This window comes from Pipra filicauda, unplaced genomic scaffold (assembly GCF_003945595.2).
Source record: "Pipra filicauda isolate LSUMZ 115617 unplaced genomic scaffold, ASM394559v2 scaffold318_size846807_pilon, whole genome shotgun sequence".
Taxonomy (NCBI): domain Eukaryota; kingdom Metazoa; phylum Chordata; class Aves; order Passeriformes; family Pipridae; genus Pipra; species Pipra filicauda.
Genome location: NW_024104441.1, coordinates 1,394 through 22,644, shown reverse-complemented (window position 1 = coordinate 22,644; position 21,251 = coordinate 1,394). Strand labels below are relative to the sequence as shown.

The 21,251-nt window shown below is 47.0% G+C and overlaps 1 protein-coding gene across 1 annotated transcript in view; it reads right to left on the bottom strand.

The window, feature by feature from the left end:
• Positions 1 to 20,849, bottom strand: part of PLXNB1 (plexin B1) — a 30,164-nt gene extending 9,315 nt beyond the window's left edge. Inside the window, exons 1-21 of the mRNA XM_039383590.1 lie at positions 20,769 to 20,849; positions 17,646 to 17,754; positions 16,197 to 17,057; positions 15,952 to 16,077; positions 14,728 to 14,850; positions 13,665 to 13,758; positions 13,333 to 13,499; positions 12,157 to 12,308; positions 10,187 to 10,292; positions 8,475 to 8,611; positions 7,682 to 7,858; positions 7,281 to 7,449; positions 5,900 to 6,142; positions 4,459 to 4,635; positions 3,996 to 4,144; positions 3,515 to 3,615; positions 2,560 to 2,777; positions 2,190 to 2,368; positions 1,443 to 1,509; positions 742 to 888; positions 98 to 275 (exon numbers count right to left, since the gene is read on the bottom strand). Coding sequence (XP_039239524.1) covers positions 98 to 275; positions 742 to 888; positions 1,443 to 1,509; positions 2,190 to 2,368; positions 2,560 to 2,777; positions 3,515 to 3,615; positions 3,996 to 4,144; positions 4,459 to 4,635; positions 5,900 to 6,142; positions 7,281 to 7,449; positions 7,682 to 7,858; positions 8,475 to 8,611; positions 10,187 to 10,292; positions 12,157 to 12,308; positions 13,333 to 13,499; positions 13,665 to 13,758; positions 14,728 to 14,850; positions 15,952 to 16,077; positions 16,197 to 16,982 — 3,496 coding nt within the window. The 5' untranslated portion in view covers positions 16,983 to 17,057; positions 17,646 to 17,754; positions 20,769 to 20,849. The remainder of the gene's footprint in view (positions 1 to 97; positions 276 to 741; positions 889 to 1,442; positions 1,510 to 2,189; positions 2,369 to 2,559; positions 2,778 to 3,514; positions 3,616 to 3,995; positions 4,145 to 4,458; positions 4,636 to 5,899; positions 6,143 to 7,280; positions 7,450 to 7,681; positions 7,859 to 8,474; positions 8,612 to 10,186; positions 10,293 to 12,156; positions 12,309 to 13,332; positions 13,500 to 13,664; positions 13,759 to 14,727; positions 14,851 to 15,951; positions 16,078 to 16,196; positions 17,058 to 17,645; positions 17,755 to 20,768) is intronic.
• Positions 20,850 to 21,251: the final 402 nt, after the last annotated feature.

Here is a 21,251-nt window from a genome sequence, read left to right as displayed (position 1 = left end):
CAGCCAGCAGAGAACAACAAACATCACTGTGCACAGATACCCAACCATCACTCCTCCACTTCCTCACTGATTTTTGGCACCAAAGAGTTCTGCTCACCGAGGTCCAGGGTGTCTGGGTCTGGCCGGTGGCAGTATGGTGTCCCTTTGTAGATCTGATCTAGGATTTTCTCCTTCACCTGTGTTATGGTATCACAGTCCAGCACTTTTGCAGAAATCCCTTGGGAGTCTTCTGCCCCTCCTGCACCAACTCCTGCTTGTGTCAAAGCATTTAAGGTCTGTGGAAGAAAAGGTCACAGCTACTCAGCTGATAAGATTATATCTGGCACATTTACACCTTTGGTGGTTGGCATTCAGTCAAGTTAACAGCTCGTCCTTTCACTGAGAGTTTCAGAAAAGAAAACATTACAAATGTTAAACACCCTGTTCTCAGTCTTGTGTCAAGAGCTGGAAGCCAGTTCAACATCACTGGGGAGGAGCTTCAAAGCACCATCAGCAATGTCATCCCCTTATTTCCAGACACAGAGCACAGCACATACACCAGATTACTGTGGTGAAGGTTCCTATCAGCCTAGGGCAAAAGCACCAGATTTAGCAGAGCTCTTGCTCAACTGTGGACCTGTGCTGCTGGGACAAACCTGGCTCCCAAGAGACAGCATCAGGATGCTGCACTTCCACCTCTGTAATGGGAGCGGAGGCATTCAGCCCTGTCATACCAGAGAGGACAGAAGATCTGGTGCTTACCAGAGTCCGGTACTCCAGGTCCTCTCTCAGAAGGCGGTTGTCATTCAGGGTATATTTGGCTTTCCCTGTCACCCAGTCAACTGGCCCTTTGTCCACCTGGTGCTTGATTCCTCGAAATAGCATGTAAAGGGGCTCCCCAACAGAATCCTGGCAATGGAAAGGAAGGAGAGAAATTCAGCTTGCTCCTCCCAGCAGAGTCCAATAGCTTTGAAACATGGACACCAAGCAGAGGGGGATCAAGACTGAGGATACAGCAGCTGAGCCACAGCAGGCAAAGACAGAGCCTGTGGCAACAGCTCCTGCTTCATGCACAGGGAAGCGTCAGCTACCAGGGAGATGCACACAACCAGAGCACTGCTCTGCCTCTGTGTCACTCATCTGAGTGCCACCCCCTCTCCAAGAAAAGGAATTAAACCAGCATCTGTCCTCTCCATGCACAGACCAGCCTATGGTCAGTGTGTTTCAAAATAAAGGAGCTGCACTGAGCCCTCCATGACCTGGAGAGACATCCTGGAAACAATGAGTGCTATTAATGCTTATTTAAGCATCCCTGTTCCCAGTGAACAGCCCAGCTCTCTTATTCCTCACCCTGAAATACAGGGTGACTCTGGCACTGCTTCAGCTGAGTGAGGCACAAAGCAAAGCTGTAGCTGCCTGCCCTCTGTTGGCCCCTCTACACCACAACGGGACAAAGAGCTCACCCTCACAAAGGCGTACAGGCAGATGGACATCCAGTTGGTTAACAGCTTCTCTACCACTGTTTCTGTCCTGAAAGAGAGCATCAGGTTGGTCACAGGAATATGGTGCAGAGCAGGGGGAGATTTGGAGATAAAGATTCCTCCCTTTGAGAAAAGAGCACACGAAATAATGATACAGGGTGAAGGGAGAGAAAAAAAAAGATGTTAGAGACCAGTAAGGTTAATGCTTTTGACATCACTTATTGAAAGCTCTTTTCAGCCTGAAGGAGGCACCAAATGACAGAAGAGGAGAGACATGAAGCAGGAGACAGAGGAAAGCCTCTAGTAGTTCCCAAACAAGGGAAATTTCTTCAGGATGGACCAGACAAGGGGCTAATGGGGATCTGAACATGGGAGATATCTCAGTTTAGCTTCCAAATATGGCTTGACCGCGAACCCAGGGACCTCTAAACAACGAAGTGGGATCAGCAGACTTGGCAGAGCCCTAGTACCTGAACACAAGGTATACAGCAACTTCAAAAGAAGAAGGATTTGGGGCAGGCAACTCCAGCTTCCTACTCTTTCTACACCTTTCTTGCTCTATTCCCTGCCTGGAGAGAGGGGTGTCATTGTTACAGCTTCCTCCCATTCAATGTATGGTCTCACAGCCGCAGCCCATGCCACGATGTTGTCCTACTCATGGGGGTTTCAGAGCTGGACAGAAAGGCTCCATCCCCTCGGGCAGCTGGTAGCCATGGCTGGCTCACTCACCTCCGCAGCATCAGCTTGGGGTTCTTGGCCACGTACTGCTCCACGAGGTCATTCAGGAGCGTTTTGAGGATGTCAGTGAAGTACTCCAGCTTCCCATGCAGTGACACTGTGAGCAGTGATGCCACATAGGCCCGGTCTCTCGGAGAGAAAGTGCGCTGGATTTCCAGAGTGTGGATGAACTGGTGGGGAGAGAGATAAGCCAGTGTGTGAATCTGCTGAAAACAAAGCAGTTACAGCTGCTGGCTCTTGGAAGAAGTGACGCTCCAGGGAGCTATTGAGGAATGAACCTTAATAGACACTGCCCACTTTCTGCTGGCAGTGACGTGGCCCTGGTGCCAGAGAAGGCTGCAAGCAGAGAGAGGGACATTACCTTGGTGAGGAAAAGCTTGCTGTTGAGCAGGTTGGAGAGCTGGACCAAGCCCTGCTCCACTGTTTGCCGCCGGCACTCAGGGATGTCCAGGTCCCTTTGCAGCGGTGACTCACGATGGCCCGGGAAGAAAATGCGTTCTGCATAGGACTTGTAGTCCAGGAAGGGGATCCCTGTGCCCACAAGGTCACTTGTGAGGTCCATCATCTCAGTCATCAGGTCTGAGGGAAAGGAAACGCCCATGAGGTTGACACAACTGACAGGATCACGCAATTGGTGGTGCAGAGCATGAGGTGAGTGCAGGAACCGGGGCCAGCAGGATGGGACTGAGAAAGAGGAAGGATGTTTCCTGTCAGGAAGAGGCACATGGGGGTCTCATTGCTAGAACATTTAAAACTAGAGTAGGCAGTGGGAGAAAATGCATGAGGAAAGTTCCAATCAAGGGCTGGCTCCCAGTTTCATAACGAGGAAGCCACTGTTCAGCACACATCTGTGGTTACAGCCATAACCTACAGTAGAGAGTATTAGACTTCCTGCTCCTCACTACTTCCCACATTAGCTGGGATTACAGTTGGAGTCACCTGCAGAGCTTCAGAGCCCCAGGTCTCCCACAGCTGTAAGCAGCTCAAGTACAAGGTTTGCAGGCCCAGAACATGGGCTGCAAGAGACTGGGCTAGTAGCTGTCATTAAGATCTCTTCAAGAGTGCTGCCTTGACCTTTAGCTCTTCATCTGAGTCTGGAGGATGAACTGGAGAATGAGAGGGGTTTGTATAGATCATTGTGCCCTGAATTAAAGAAAAAATAGGGAAAAATTTTGCTATATGTTTCAATGCACTGGTGCAGGTATTGCCTGCCCTGCGTTACGCAGACAAGTACACAGGAATGGGAAGAGAAGTAGGGCTGAGTGGTTCCTTAAGCTTCCCTGAAGCTGCAAGAACCTAGGAGCTCAGTGACTGACCTGTGAATTCCTTTTTGCATCTGTCCCGAACACTTGTTTCCAGATTTTCCAGCTGGATTTGAACTTTCTTGTAATCCCTCAGAGCCTGTTTGCTCTTCCTCCTGCAATAAGAAGCAGAATTGTTCCCAGTGGCACTGACCCAGGGACTGTCCTTGCCAACTGTTGTGTTGCTGCCAAAGGCTCCAGGGCAGTTGGTGCTGAGGCAATTTCTACCGAACATCATCTTTGCAGGATGCCAAACAGTGTTCCATAAACTAGATGTGTCTCTTGGAGCACCCATTAGGTGTGGGCTCTGAATAAACCACGCTGCAGGCTGTGACCAACAGGTGCCTGGTGCCTCCCACATCCAACACCATCAGGGGCTCAGAATTTGGCACGAAATAAAGAGAACTAAGACCTTGTTTAGGCCCAAGATGTACACGCTTGGCCACATCCACTGAAAAATGTTGTGAGGAACTTATACAATGCCAGAGTTTCTTACCTGTATATGAAGACGATGACCAGAACAATCAGAGCCACAAAGGAAGCACCAACACCCAAACCAATCTGTGCCTCCAGTGGGAAGGTGAGCTGGCTCTCCGTGTCGTACTGCACTCGGCCCAGGAGGAAGTTCAGGTTTCCCATCTGTACCTATAAGAAAGCGTGTGACACGATGTAAGATCAGTGCAGGAAGGAAATACAAAGTCACAGGGCTTCTCCAGAATGGGCACAGGTGGCACACAGCTCCCCAGCAAAGCTGTCCCACAGCACAACTGAATCCAGCTACACTGTTTGCTTTCAGGGAACATTGGGCACGTAAGATTAGCGTTGAGAACAAGAGCAGCTCCTTGCCATCCCCCCTGTCCTTCACCAGGGCTTCTACCTTTCCTCACTTCCCACCCCACTCCCACTTCCCGCTTGTGCTTCAAGAAACAGGATTTCTTGTAGTGCTGCTGATTCCCTACCGTGAACTCTGGGAGCAAGTCCGTGCCCTCCCGCTTCGTGCGGTGCCGCGGAGCTGGCTGCTCGGAGGGGGGCTCACAGTAGAGATGATTCCTTGTTAGAGTCTTCACCACACAGATTCCTTCCCCAATCATAGCCATAACTTCATCCTTGGAAATAGCCAGATCTAGATTTTCCCCCTGCAATGGACGTGGAACAGCACATCAAAACAGGGGAAAAAACAACTCTGTATTTCCATGGCTCCAGAGAAGACAGAGAAAACCACTACTATGGGATGAAAGCAGCCTTTTTTCTTCTCTGATTAGGCTCACATCTGAATTGGCTGCAGGAGTTAATTTTGTAAGCTAAAAAATTCACTTGCATACAGTTTAGATTACAGCTTTAGGACCCGTAGCATGCTGCATAAGTACAGTTATAAATAGCCTGTCCTCTTAAGGCTCTTCAGCCACATCACAGCTAAGCTCAACTCTTCCCTCTGTGTATGTATTTAAAAAGATAGTCTCATGTCAGTTAACCCATACACCCCGGTGAATCAATCAATGCCTTGCAAAGGTGTAACACATCTATGCCACTGCTCTTATCTGCTTTAGTTTTGGGGGCTTAAGACTCCTTTTTTTAATAAAACCATGCTAACCGATGTTAATTACATTCTTATGTTTCAATGCTTTCTAAACCCACAGCTCCGTCAGCGTATTCCAACAGGATGGCAGATCAACCTCCTTGCTCTTTGGAAGTTCTTTTTCAGTCTTCTCAAACTGCCCTACTTCTCCAATGTGCATTCAAACCCCAATGGCAGCAGTCTAGACATTTCTAGACTCGTACGTCCTCACAGTTTTTACTTGTGCAAAAAAGAGCAAGTGGAGAAACTGCATCTCCAGCTGTAGCCATCAGTTTTCTTAATGAGTGTTGGACTAGAAAGTACCTTTCCATACAAAAGAAAACTCAGAGATTTTTTTTTCCACATGTACAATAAAAACAGCAGCCACTCTGCACTTCCATGTCATATTTAAAGAGTGATTTTCCTGCCTGCACCTAGTAAGGTCTTCCCTACTGGCAAGATTCTTTTACTCCTAAGTTACTTCTAGAGGAATCTGAAGTAGGTACAAAAAAGCCAGCAGCTGAGAATAGGATGTACAGATAATTTAGTACTAACATCTTATATACAAATAGTTTACTAGAATTAAAAATAAAAAAGCACAAAAGTTTCCACAAGCCCCATGAAGCCCTTAACAATGTTTTATGGGCTCAGGAGGCTTTTTTGATGCACTCTTTTCCTTCCTCTTATGTACCATTTCTCACAGGCCAAAGCAGATGTGCTGTGACAGGCTGTAACCATGACAAATGCCTTAAAAACCCTGGATACTGCATGACACCAATTTGAAACACTCAGCTTAGAAACAACTCCATACAATAAACATTAATTCCAGCTAGTTTTTGTGTTACCTCCACAGAGATGACACTTCCTGGCTTGTGACGATATGGTTTGGCAGGATCCTCAGCATTCAGTGGTTTTAGGACAGGATTGACTTCATAAGAGAAGGGTATGGGATGCAGTGAATTGAAATCAAAGCTCAGATTATCCAGAATAAATTCCAGTTTGATACGGACACTCCTCAACAGCAGGTTAATGGCTGGAGTTTTGCACAGGATCAGGTAAGAGGAGTTAACAAGACATGGCTCTTCAAACTAAATGTAAAAGGCAAAAAAAGTGTCAGTAGTGGAACACCAGTGCTTCTCCTGCAGCTTGGCAATACTTCTCATTCTGAGCAATCTGGGGCCAGTCTGCATTCCTCTCATCTGGAACAATGCCAGAGGAACTCTGCTTAACTGTAGAGGGAAAAATCCAAGATCTGAGGAATTCCCCATGTTCCTCTAAGGAAGGTTTTCATAGCACTGGTTTTGTTGGAAGGTCTCAGTGCTGAGAATCAGCTTTGATATCCCCCTGGCAGCAAATTTTGGAGAGAGACCTGCTTTAGATCTCCCTGCTCTGACAGAATGGGACCAAACACCTTCAATGTAAGGCTGATTTCCCAGTCTGAAAGCTTCTCTGTGAAAGTGTTCCCGTGCCTGGCTGGATACATTTTATACATTTGGTGAAAGTATTAGTCTGGGTTTTTTCTGCCCTACAGCCTCAAATGCTTTCCCAAGAACATTGGTAAAACCAGCTGTTATTTATCCACATGCATCAGAAGCACATTCTCTCAGTTTATGTAAAGGAAGCCCTCCATCATGTGCACTAGTAATACAAATCCTTCTTGTACTTGGGCTGCCAAACACCCTCTACCTCTGTGAAATTCTGCTGCATGCTCTGTGACCTTGGTGACCACATCAATACCTCTGTGGTGACCCAACTCAGCAGACTGGCAGCAGGAGAGTAGAAAATGTTGGTCGCACTGGTAATTTAACTGAACTCTGCCTGGTTTTGGATCTCAGACTGAAAGAGAGCCCAGAGACTATAGGAATGGGCTGAACTGTGCAAAAGGAAGAGTCTGGAGCGCAGACACGCTGAGCCACACAAGCTCTCTGACTCAGTTGTAGATTCCTTTATCTCCACACTGCTGCCCTGCTATTTCTGTCCCACGTCACAATCCTGCACATCTCTAAGCAGAAGCAGACCCAACCCATGGAAAGGTTTGTGAAAGTGCTTAACCTCTCAGTCTGGCAAAGAAAAATTTCACTCGGCCAAGACTGTTGATACGATCCATGCAGGTAACAGCAACTAGGGGGGGAAAAAAAGCCCTATGGACAAAAAGTCCACCTGTCCAGAAGCAGACACATCAACCTGTGTGCACCCACATCCACACTGAGCACTTTGCCATGCTACCTGCTGGATGCTGCACAGAGCATCCTCAGGGCACTCCGAGTCTGGGATGATTCTGCGCCATCGTCCGGCTCCTCTGCGCCGGCGTTCAGATGGAGAAACTGTAACTCGGATCTTCGGTTTCTGTACAACATCTAAGTTGTATCCATGAACTCTGAGCACTCTCCCTCCACTGAAAGAGAAAAGTAGCTAATTTCACCCACCTGTTATTCATTAGCTCCACTTTGCCCATGCTGCCACCCCTCTGCTTATGCTTTTTCCTACAAGCCTGGCTTTACCCCAAAGTGCAACTCAACAGACAGAGGCTGCTGGTGCTGGAGTACCTGCCTGGAGCACCCAGGGATGGTGCTGGAGTACCTGCCTCTGCACAGAGCCCCAGGGAAGGAGCATTCAAGTCTTTCTACCTGAGGAAGCTTTTAGGTGGCTCTGCAAAAGTGATGTTGGGATCCAGAGTATATCTGAAGAGGGATCCTTCCAGTCTCCGCTCTTGGTCCCCATATTTGATGGTGACTGGGAGTTCTGTGGACACATTGCTGGGACTCGTCTGGCATGCCAGCTGATCCTCTGTCATCTCAGAGAGGCTTAGAGAGACAGAAGAGAGAACAAGGGATTAACACAGCCACTGCAGAGACAGATTTTATAGTACTATGCCTTTCTCTTTGCAGACAGTCTGCAAACCTCTGCTGAAAGCTCTCGTGCCTTATCTAAGCAAGCAATAACTGCTGGGCACTTGTCAGGCAGCAGCGTATGGACAAAAAGCAGGTATAGTCACTGTCCAGATTGAAGAGACTGGACACAGCTACCAAGGCATGTGCCCCTTCTCACCAGCAGTGAGGTGAGTCAGGGGTACATGTTCCAGGGTGCAAGAGAACAAGCAGCTCTTAGGGTCAGGCTGCAGGAGCCAACTGCAGCTCCCCATCAGCAAAAGCAGAGTGTCAGGATGGGGTACAGTCCTGTCAAGAGACATGCAGAACAGAGGTGTGTAGCACTGCTCATGTCCAAGGGATGTGGGCAGGAATCTAAGATAGTCAATGTTGTTGCCATGACCCTGAAAGGGAAGATCCCCTGGAACACGGAGGAGAGCAGAACTCCAACTGCTTGTGCTAAGGGCTGAGCCAGGCAGCACCACACCCTGTGGGGCTCTGGGAAGGACTCAGGACAGTGCACAGCCAGCACATGGGTAGGGACTGATCTTACATTTGGCAAGGGAGGTCTCCAAGCAGGACACTGATCTCGTTAGGATGCCCAGTCAGCAGCTTTGAGCCCAGAAGGGTAAGGCAGGTTCCTCCTGCTTTGGGGCCCTGAGTTGGAACAATGGATTTCAGCTCTGGGTTCTAGAAGAGGGAAGGAAAAAAAAAAAAGAAGTGAGTGACAAGACCTCAAAAGACAAGACAAGAAAAGGAAAACAGCAGAATATGTTCAGTGACCTCCAGTGCTCTGGAAGTAGAAGCTACAGTTCCCAATCACAGGCAGGCCTCAGCTAGGCTCCAGCAGCTACCTTACAGAGCAGAGATAACAGAGGAGGGATCAATCACACCAGCAAGACCCAGGAATTCGGGACCTTTCCACAGACTGCCAAAGGCAGATGGATGCTGCAACCAGCAGAGCTGTGAGCCTCACACACAAACCCTAGGATTAACAGTTCAAAGGGATTGTTCAGATCAGTAATTGGATTAATAACTCAGGTTAGGAAAAACAAGGTAGCAAATAAATTGTCTGTTTGTCTAGCAGATGAGGAGATTACCAGCAGGGAGCCCTGAGAATTTGTGTTGAGACCTATGCTGTTAAACGTACTTGTAAGTGACCTGGAAAGGGGAAATGAAATTTGATAAATTATTCAGAGTAACAAAAAAACTTAGTACCAATGAGGAGATATAGCAAAATTTAGAGAAGCCAGGCAGGGTGGCACAAGTAACTCACTTCTGATAAATAAAAAGCAAGATCCATGGAGTGAGAAGGAACAAGGAGACTACAGAAAAAAAAGCCAACCACATGTACAAAGTTGTGAGTCTCCAAGTAATTCCTGCTTATTCAAGAGTGCTTTAGTACCTGTACAACCCTACCAGCTGTAAGCACAGATCTCAACAAAAACACACCAAGTGGTAGGAATTACTGGGAAGTGAAGTAAGAAAAAAAACATTTTTATGTCACAGTAAAAATTCCTTTTGCACTTCTCATCAGTTCCTCAAAATGGTGATAACAGAACCAAAAGCAAGAGAAGAGCAACAGCATAGTTCAGTATATATATAAGGTTCCATAGAGCCAAAAATGGAAAAGCCCAATAGTTTTCTGCATCTCTCTCCCCTTCCTATGGGAGAGGGAGACAAGCAACTAGATACATAATTTGTAACTTATGCAGCAAGGACAAAAAAGGAATAATTGTACCTAAAAATTGCTTAAATATTATTTCATAGTTGCTGGGTTTAAGATATCAAAAAGTTAACAGAAACATGTTTAAAAGTAATAGGAAACATTTTTCCATACAACGCACAGGAACTCTGGACTTACTGCCAGCTGCTGAAGGTCACAAGCTAAAAGTGTGTTCAAACAACCATTTGCAAATTAACAAAAGCAAAGTCAGAAGTCTTAGTAAGATGTTAGGCCATCAATAAAAAAAAAAAAAATCTTCAAACTGAAAAGATACCCTGTATTTTTCCTCTTTCTTTATGCATTTGATAGTTACCATTGTAAAAAAAAGCTATGAAATCACTTGACTACAGGATCTTTAGTATTACCCAGTACAGCTGTTCTTATAATCTAAAGAGAGAATGGGAGGAGAACAAAACGAAACAAAACAAATCCCAACACACCACACACCACACCAGAAGTGCCTGGTAGAGTCCCAGAAGTTCACACAGCAAACAACCAGGGATACTTGAAACACAGGGGAGGTATTACAGTTATGTTACCTGATAGGTGAAAACATGCCCAGAAACGCCTCGTCCTCCTCCGGGCACTTCCACCACAATATGCCCGAATCTCTCTGTCCAGCTCCCGCCAGTGACACACACGATACTGCAGGACAATCCAAGAACAGTGTCACACCAGGGAAAAGCAGGTGAGGTGCATCCATGACATCATGTCCTCAAACCATCCAGCAACCACTGCTCCCTTCTTCCAGCCTTATCTCATGCTCAGAATATACAACCAAACACCGAGAAACACCTCTAAAAGATGGATTAGGTGCAGCAGAAAAAAGCAAGGGCCAGTTCCAAACAGGCCCATCCTATCTAAGATTGTTCTTTCTGGGACAGACAGGATGACATCCACTGTAATACAGATGCATGAAGAGTCCAAGAACTCTGCCATTGTCCAGGGCTGATCAAAATCAGTCACATCTGGAGGGACCCTAGGCCAGCAGTGGTCAGTGCACAGATTAGTGCTGTGTCTGATACAGGAGAAGACTCAAGACTGTGGGTTCAGATGGCACTGGTCTTCAGCCAGTGGCCTCTAGAACCAGGCAGATCCCCTGATCTGCACCAACCATTCTTCCCAGCCCTTTTTCCAGACATAATTTAATGTGGGAGATGCTAACAAGGTGAAAAGTCAAGTTAAATTAAGAAAAGAGCAGCAAGGAATCCCATGTTACAGCACTGGTTTGCTAACAGAAAAGCTACTCTGCAGGAGACTTCCCAGCCTTCCTGCACAGCATGAGATTAATTTTGTCTGGGCCTTGCTCAGGAGTGGGTTCCAGCTTCACAGCTATATCCCCTCAACTAAAGAAGCTCAGGAATTTGAACTTAGGCAGTGCAGTCCAAGCCAAGCTGCTGTGATGCCAGGTGATTTATAGATACAGAACACAGACAGTGCTAACCCCAGGAAGATTACGCTCTAATTCTAGGATGCAAACAGAAAGCAGATGGATCCAGACAAACAAAGCACACAGACAGGACAACAGTGCTCGACACAGCAGGCCATTCCCAGCAGGATCTTACCTGGCTCCTAGAGGGAAGGGTGCTACAACTGTTGCTACCACAGAATGGAAAACACATTTGTGATAGCTCTGGCAAGAGATTACTCACAATTGCTCTCCTCTTCTCCTGCTGCTTGTTTGGCTCCTCTCCCTTCCTGGTCCAAGGCTCCCACCTACCTGCCCTGCCACAGGCCAAATACACAGATATCTCTTTCTCCTTGGTCCCCCAAATCACACCTCCTGAAACTTAATTATTGCCTTCTTATATGGTTCTCTCCTGGCCAGACACACCAGCTATGCAGTTCTCTATCACTGACATGAGCTGGATTCAGCAGGACAGGTCTTTCTGCTTCACATCCCTCTCTTTGCCACTACTTTTACAAGCATTGTGTGACCTGCCAGGCACTCCTGGTGACCAGAAGGGTGGCACAGGGCCCACCAGGACTCCTTCACCTGTCCCTGGTCGAGAAGGTCTTTTCATTGGGTTTGTTCCTGGCAGTGGAAGTCTAGCTGGCAAGTGAAGACTGACAGTATAGGGGTGTGCCTCCAACCACGTGTTCCCATCCTCACCCTGTGTTAACATGGTCAGGATATTTCCCTATCAGTGACACTTGCACAAGCCACATCCTTTGCTCTATTGAAATCACCCTGTGGCTGGGAGAGACATCCATGAACTGCAGGGCTCTGAGCCCATGACTCCCTGACCTGGCTGGACTGCAGGCTCTGTATGGGCAGCACGGTCGGAATACGGCATCGCCGTTTGGCTGTCGCCTCGCACACAACCTTATTCCTCTGAGGTCACTGCCTAAGCAACTACTCAGATAGAGACCTTACTCAGGGCACTTCCTGGGGAATGGGCAAGGCTCAATATCTGCTACAGCAAAGGCAAAGACATCTCAGGCTGGGTCAGCAGCCAAGGGAAAAGCCAGCGCCTGCCTCTGGGAGGAGGCTTCACAGATACTCTACCTGCTAGAGATCTCATACTCTTGAGCATCTACGGCACAGGGAATTCCTGCAACAGTGACAGTTTCTGCAATGTCTTGATGTTTCTGCCCGAGGTTTGAGCCAGTGATGGTGATTCTAGTGCCACCTTCCACTGGTCCAGACAGGGGGTACACCTGCAAAGACATCCGCGCATGTGTAAATGTCACAGTATCTCAGACCTCTGCAGTCTGGCGACTGATCTACAGCACAGGGCCCTTCAACTCTGCCTGCTCAGTTCACTGACTCTTTTTACTGGCTTGGACTAGTACCAGGTCGCAGCCTCACCAGAAGAAAGGCCTTAAAGAACATCACAGTTGGAGCCTTCTTTCCCGTACCTTGCTGTTGCCAGCAGTCCCCACCCAGAGGTGATAATCCACTTGGAAGGCAAAGACTGCCCTGCTTTGCCTTCCCATTAACATGCTGACCACTCCACAGGGCATTTGTGCTGAAGAGTGGGAATGCACAAGCCAATACACGTTACTAGTATTGAAGCAGCAAGCACCATTCCCCCCTCAGCATCAGGACGACAATGAATTGCATGCTGCACAAACGTCAAAGCTCTGTCCCTGAGCAGCATCCAAGATAAACTAAGACAAGATGCAGCACATGGATGTTGTGTGCCACTGGAGGGAGGACAAGCTGACAGCAAAAGGGACACATGGCTACAGACACTTGTCATGTGGCAGTTAGCAAGAAACATTTAAAATAAACAGACAAAAATAATTAATTCCAGTAACCTCTCATGCCTTTCCCATCTTTGCTGTGCTGTTATCATTAGGTTTTGCTCTCCTTTGCCCCAGGCTCAGTTGGGCCGACCTGTTTCAGGGTCTGGTTGGGGACAGTTGGAGGATCCATCCTGTGGATCCTTTCCCAGCTCCTGAATGATTCTGCTCTTGGTGTACCATTTTCAGCTTGCATGAGATACAAATGCATCTTTCCCCACTATTTTCTATCAGCAAACTGAAAGCCCAGCACAACAGCCTAGAATCCTCACAACACTGAGGGATCACAATTGAATAGGACCACCTTGCTCTTCAGATGGCCAATGTGTTATCGAGCTGCACTGTTTGCACTCTGGGTTCACAGCCCTTTGATTTCCACTGCAGAACGGAGCCCTCCTTGCCCCGGGTGCAGTACACTAGCGAGCAAATTACTCACAGAGTGAATGAGAGGTGCTGGACACAGGTCTTCAATTTCTTCCTTGCAAGAGCCCCTGAAGATACAGCTGGGGTTGTCACCTCCACACCACACGCAGTTGTACTTTGAGTCAGCTGTTTGGCATCGGCTACAATCAGTGTGTCCCACAGAGCAGTTGTAAAAAGTCACTGCAAAGGAGAAAAAGTCAGAGGCATCTGCAAACACCCCCATAGGGCACAGAACAATCCAGGAACTTGGCACCCTATACAGAACCTGCTCCTCCTCCTGCCCCTGTGACAAGCAAGGGAAGTGAGGCTCTATGTTTTCCTTCTGGGAAGGTGTTGCACTCCTACCATGAAGATCTGCAGCACTGTCCACTCGAAGGTGTCGTCGCCTCTGTACAAACACCACAGCGTTGAATTCAAGTTGAGATGCCGTGTAACTGTACTGAAAAGACAAAGACCATCAAGAGGATTTAACAGAGGCACAACAAAACAGCTGAACAGGCAAAAAGCATCAGCATCTGCCCTGCAGAGTGCATGGCACATACAGCCTACACAGAGCTTCCCATGCATGCAGACAAGGCAGTGTTAGCTGGGGCAGTGGCAGCACAGGCCTGTCCTCACTGATTCCTAGAGCCACAATTCTGCTCTAGAAAAAGCAGCAGGCTTTGGTTCACTAGGATGAACGCTGAAAACAAATGTGTGCTCACAACAATACTTGTCAAACTTCCTAACTGCATTCCTAAATGGTGTATTCCTATCTACAAGCCACTTGCTCAGAAAATTGCTCAAGCTGGCATTTATGCCATTTCAGTAGAGCTAAAGATGTAAGATTACAATTGGTCTGTAGGGCTCATGTGCACAAGAGCCTAAGTTGTTCTTCTCCTTTAACTACATGAGCTTGTGAACTAAAAATATCACCTCTGCTTGCAAATCTTGCCTTAAGCAAAATTCACACATCATCCAGAAATGTACATGGCTGTTTTAATTTTGCCGGTAATCTTACAATCCACAGGCTAGCTTCTACTGCCAAGGAAGAACATTGGCATTGACAGCAGTTTTCTTTTCACAGCAGAACAACCATCACAGAAGTCACAATCCAGAGAATGACAAACAACAGTGCCTCAAGCTAAAGCAGGAGAAGCACTGCGCTGGCCAGTTCAGAGACAGCATCATCCCCTGCTACAGCCAAGGCACCAACAGGTTGTGTGGCTCAGACTGCACAACCTTCCTGCAAGTTGAAGATACCAATACTGCTGGGCAGCAGCATCACAGATGAGGGCCCCATAGTGCTAAATATCCTACAGATATTTTTGCAAAACATGCTCTTTTCCCCAGAGCTTGCCTTCCAGCCTGCTGAGCAAAACCAGCACCAGTGTGAATTCTGAAATGGCACAGTAATCCGAGCACTCACCTGGTTCATCTGGCAGGTGATATAACAGAGAGACCGGTTTGTTTCATCTCCTTCCACATAAGCATCCATCACCACTGTCCTCCCCTCCACATTCAGGACACACTCATAGTCCCACTGCTGGTCCTGCAGAGAAGAGACACATGGCACCACTTCTCCATGACACAGCTTCAGGCTGCACAAGTGTCGTCCTGCCTCTCCAGTTCAGTACCTTTTACCAAGCCACCTACTGTGCCAGCAGTGTGCTCCTCCCATTCCCTTCGTTATGCCAACTCTACACTACATTCAAGGCTTCTCTATGCTATCACTGCCTCCATGTATGAAAGGTAAACCAACACAAAACAAAACACCTAGAAGGGAGAACATGCGTCAGTGTGGGGAGAATTCAGCACAAAGGAGGGAATTAAAGGAAAACCAGTGGGACTGTGAAGTTATGCTTGTTTGTCTCTGTAAAACACCAGCTTGGAAGTGAAGAGTGGAGTACACAGATTAGGGCAGAGCATGTGAAAAACACTAAGTGTCTTTTTTCCTCTCTCTCTCTCTTTCCTGAAAACCTACCACTGAATTGCTTAGATACTTCTTGTAAAAACAATGGATATGCATCTATCTGTAACCAGCTCTGCTACTCTGAGCAGTGCAGTATGTCAGGTTTAACGTATAAAGTAACAATCAGACTGTGGGCTGCATGTTCCGAGGCAGTTGTTTGTAAAAGGTTACTAAATCATCTTCCGTCTTGAGAAGCAAAGAGAATTTTTATCAAAGCCACACCCAAGAAACAGCTGTCAAGGGTGGTTTTCCCCACTGCAGAAGTTTCAGGTATGACAGGAATAGCCACATTAACTTGAGCATGCCAGAAAGGAAAGGGAACAGATGACTTATCTTTAGTTTATGGAGACACAAACAATCAGCAGGGATTGAGCAGGAAGTTATTCCAAAAACTAGCATCTGCAGTGCAGCACAGGTGCAATTTAATCCAAACGCATGCAGATCTTCTCCAGTAGGTTGGTGCACACCTGTATTCTCCCTTTTTCTGTGTGACTTTCTACCCACCAATAAATCCAGCTATGGAATTCTTTATGCACAGAAGTAGGTCATTCCTCTAGGAGAAACCTAGGCAAAGCCACAACTGTGTCTTACACATATTTTCAGCAGTTCAGTGGCCAGGTTGCCCAAACAGTGCCCTGTAATAATACAGTTTCTCAAAGGTGATGGTGTTGAGCTGACTACCTGATAGAGGTGGAAGTTCTTTCCCAGCAGAGTTATCTTCCTCGCCACGTTGACTGGAAACAGTGAAGATCCCTGGATTCCCTGCACACAGGGACATGCATCTGGACCCCAGCTAGGCTCTTCATTCTGAAAAAAACACAGGGCAGAACCTCTCCTGAGTGCTGAAATACTAGACTGGCAATCTGCATGAAAATATCAAAGAGTTACAAGCCTTAGTCTATGAATTCCAAAGCCCGGTAACTTACCTCCTCCCAAAACTCAGGGGCATCATACTGATAATCAAGGTCAGGGTGAAGGATCCGAGGAAAGTCAGGGACATCCCTCTCTGAAGAATCGCCATCACCCGACAGAAGAGTAGAAGCAGAGAAGAGAGATGTGTCATTCTCAGCCTGCAGCAAATCCATCCAGTCCTCTGTGTCCTGGAGTTCTGTGCCTTCCTCCAGCAGCCACTCCGGGGGAGCTGATGGTGGGAGCTCTGAAGCAGATAGTTCAGTTCCCAGCAATCCAGGAGAGTCATCAGAGGCAACAGGGCTCCCTGGCACCTGGCTGGGGGTCTGGGGAGATGGGATGGCAAATGTCAGTGCTTCTGTGGTAGGAAAAGGACTTGGAGCCCACTTGAAACTGGTGACAGGAGAGGAAGGTGTTACTGCAGCTGCAGACGTGTGCAGGGGGCTACCCACGGGGGTGGTGGGTGGGTCGGTGTGCCGTGGCTCCTGGGCTGTGGCTGGCCCTTCAGTGGGCAGGGCTGCGTGATCCACATTTTTGGATGGGCTGGTGAGGACAGATGCAGCGGGAGAGGTTGTCTCTGGCACAGTGACAGCAGGTTTGTCTGCTGGTGGTGGGAGCGGGGATTCTGTGGCGGCCTGGAGAGGGGCGGCTTCGGTCGACAGAGTCAGGTACGTGTAGCTGAGGGTTTCCACAGGCTCAGTCATCGGATCTGGGGCTGCAGAGGGTGTGATGTGGATGGGCTCTGTGGGGGCCTCAGTGCTTGGTCCCACATGCACAGGGGTAGTGACGGGTTTTGTGGCCATGGTTGGGGCTGTGGTAGAAGACTTGGTGAGGGGAGCGGCTGAAGAAGGATACACACTTGAGGATGGAATCTGGGCCTAGAGAAAAACAACATGGTGGGGGGAGAAGAGGGAAAGAAATGAAACAATAAAACCCAAGCAGAGAAACACTCTGTATCACTTCTCATAGGCAAGAAGCTGCTTCACCCTCTGGATTTTAATGAGAGCTGTATCTTATGCTGTCTTCTTGGGATGGGGCTGGGGAATGCTCACAGTGCAGAAAATCCAGCAACATTCCCTCTTCCCACGGGTGCCTGCTCTCACCTCCTCTCAGAGGGAGGTCTGCCAGTCTTCATCCCCCGCAAAACTGCAAGGCCACCTGTGGCAGCCAAAAATGGCATCTGTTCCACCTCCCCACTTGCAGCCTCCCGGTCAGCTTGCTCTTGTCCCTCACTTTGAAAACACAGGCTGGATAGCCCCAGGATAAGTGTGACCTGCTTCAGCTGATGGCATTTCCCCAGAAATCTGTAGTATCAGGGATGCAGAGCCTCGTGTCACTCCAAGGGGAGCTCCTCCTTGCTCACCTCCTTGCTTGATGTTACTGACAGCTGCTATTTTACCTGAGAAGAGATCTGACTCACTGAGGCTGTTACAGCACACAGGACTAGGACTGAGCAGGAGACATACCCTTTCATTGTAGATAATGGTTCCCTCCTCACAGGCTGCTTTGTGGGTGCAGAGGTGCTGCTGGATGCACCAGTTACATCCCCAGAGACTGCTCACACACTTCTGACACCTGGGACAATGACAGAAAAGCAGCTGCTAAGAAAAGACGACCCAGGAAGGTACAGCCACCCTCACTAGAACTACAGAACAGAAAAAGCAGGTTCTCACGGTGCCGATTTCCACAGCAGGGCCACTGCAGCACAGTCATAGAAAGAGAAGTCCACAGAAGCAATGAAGATGTCATGGAAACGCACTACGAGCTTTATGGTGACATGATCTGAAAATGAAAATAAAAATTTCTTAGAAATGGAGCCCCTATAATAGTTTGCCATACTGTTAGGAGATACAGCATGCTTTAGGAGAGACACTGTCAAACACAGAGACAGATCCCCTTCCATGCTTCCAGCATCTCAATCACTGGATTATCCTACAGACACTAAAAACAGGCTGGACAAGTCTGTCAGGTGTAGTTTGTGACAGCTCTTGCCAACCCATGGGAAGGAAGCCTAGTCTTTTGAGGAAGATCCCTCAGTCTTTATAATTCCACTGCCATCTCTGTATTAGAGGAAGATGTAACACTGAGGCTCAAAGCTGATTGTCTTTCTTTGTCATCCAAAGGAAAATGAAACCCTTAGAATGGACATGGCCCTTCACATACTGCCTTCACCTTGAGAGCTTTGTTCTACAACCAGACTGAGAACTGAGTCAGTGAAGAAGTTTATAAGAGACTTGTAATCTCAGCTGCAATGACTGAAGGCTTATCTGCTTTCAATCCAGATCTCACGTCAACTACAAGCCTCAGGATAGCCCTGTTTTCTTTGGGAAAAGACTGTCACTGTTTTCTGTAGACCAAACAGCTGCAGAGATGGTCAAAACTTGCTGCAGCTGATAGCATCAGCCTAAAGGAGATATTTTGCATATGACAGTACTAAATCAGATAATTAATCTTGTTCTAGACAAATGCCTCTAACCTCAGAGTTGGTTATTAGTTCTTCAAATAATGGAGAACTGCTCCAGTCCAGGAGCTGTCATTTCTCAAAGGCAGTTGGCTACAAAAATAAGTAACAAGAACCTTGTCCACTGTTCCTCTCAGACTGAGAATTCAGAGCTCCTCTTGCAAGCAAGCTCTAGTCACAGCAAAACAATTAACATGTGAAGAATCAGTCAGGCCTAAGCTGGGTTCCTGAGAGGACAACAAGTCAAGCAGTATGCTAATCAATCAGTTAGTAATTAGGGGTGTATGGAAACCTATGATTAGGAGAAAATAAGGGTATCCTATGCGGCTGGAGGCTGGAGTCACCGCAGTACTGCCAACTCCTATCACTGTCATAGAGGTGATTGCATTTGGCAGTGTTGGAAGGGATAACACCTCCCAGCATTTCAGGGTTATGACACCATATTTATAAATATTCCTTTCTTCAAAGAGGCCATTATTTCCCATGATGCCAATAATGCTGTTTGACAGTACAGAAGATGAGGTCGAGCACTTGCAAATTGAGAGTAAAAGTTTGTCACTTGTAGCTGTTGAGCCCCAAGCTGGTAGCACAGATAAGCTGGTATGCAACCTTTAAAAGAAAGCTGGAAAAAGGCAAATACTTTAGTGTGCTGGGGAAAGTATTATAAGTAGGAACAGGAAAGTGCTGGTATCTAAGGCCCTGATGACATCTCACATAAAAAGCAATGTATGAATCTAGTTACCAGCTTCAAATTCATCTTAGCAGAGTACAGACGCTGTACAAAGAAGGACTAGCAGTAGAGTGAACTAGAGAGGAAGTCTAAGGAACAGAAGAAGAGTTGGCACAGTTAACATGGCAAAATTCTACGCTAGGAATGCCCGTCCATCAAGTGGGAGAAGAGCTGCGGAAGCAAAAGGACAACACAAATAGATCAAATAGACAGAAACCATCCACGAGCAGGTTTAGGCCACAGAACAGGAGCCGCTGGATAAGCCTCAGAGATGCAATATGAAAATAATGTAGGTAAAGCATCTTGGATTAAAAGCAAGACTGACTTACAAAGGAGTTGATAAGAATATCTGAACCCCGGAATAATGAGAACTAGACTGTGGTTTTAACTACACTGATTTTCACAACTCTGTTTAAATTCAGGCCCACATTTGCACAGCTAAACAGGGAAGCCAATCCTGCCCACTCTGCCTGCAGTGGCAGTCCATGAGGCCCTTTCCCTCTGTTTCTGACCACCCTGGTTGTTTTCTTCCAGGCTACAGTAGTGTGAAAGCCAGATATTATAATACGGTAAATAATATTGAAAATGTAGGAGTTTGAGATTGAATGAGTGTGTTAGCTGTCATGTTATGTCCATGGAGATTGCTTCAGACCTATTAGCCAGCTGCATACTTGCTTGGAAAATCCGTTCAGCCCTTTAGGTGAATTGTGTGGAACGTTTCCCAACTGGCATCTGCCTTTTACATCAGATGAACAAGCTCTTTGAAGAGATCAGCTCATCAGAGCTCACACTGACAGGCTGGGTAAAATCCAATGAGAAGAAGATAAACTGAGAACTTTCCAGGTCCTTTAGAGTGGCCAATCAGCAATACTCAGCCAGCTATTGTTCACAGGCTGACTAAGTATCTTCTGAGGTTATGCCGCACTGCAGCTTTATTTCTAACTTTAAGGACTGTGGGTCTCTTCTTGCCTTTCCTTACATGTATTTCCTTCTCCCACTACATGGATTTTGAGAAGGTTTGCATTTTGTTTGCTTTAAATAATACAGCATTATTGAAGAGAGTTCTCTCTCCTGATTTATGACAAAGCTGCCAAACCAGTCACCCCTCGAGACTGCATTTCAAATAACACTCAGATTTGCATACAACCCTTCAAACAGGATCTCTTTTCCAACTATCAGAATTTGGCATTGGAATTTGGCAACAGCCCAAAATAGCACAGGATGTGTGTGACACACAAGCAGAAAGTAAACAGATATTATGAGGAATGAAATGAACACCTGCTGACAGTCCACATACGCTCATGGCTGTTAATCCTGGCAATCTAATGGACCTACAATGTACTTTCTCCCAACAATGTTATCAGAGCTATCATGCTCCATTTAAAGCATTTCACTAACCTTTTCCTGTTGGCAAAGCTGGTGCTTGGCTGGGATCTGGAGAAGGACACATGATTCCTGACTCTGTCAGAACTGCTGGGCTTTCATAATCTTCAAAGTAACACGAGTAAAATTCTTCCTCACGCAGAGAAGGTAAATCCAAGATGGCCAAGAATATCTGCCAATTCAATATTATCCAGTAAATAATTTGCCCTCTAATAATTTGCCCTCATTTCATCTAATTTTCTGGTTCTGCTTTTTCAAAGGAAGAACCTCATAAAGTAGTTATCTACACATACACTCATTTTCCTATAATGTCTCTTAGGACCGACTGTTCCATTCATCATCTCTTGCCATTCCCAAACTGAACTTGGCATTTCTCCAGTAACTGACAACTTCCCCCTTTGCCCCAGCCTCTAGCAAAAGACAGGTTCTTGCCACTTCCTGACACAATGACAGACTTCAAATCACTCCAGCACCTTCTTAGCTTTTCTGCCAGCTCTC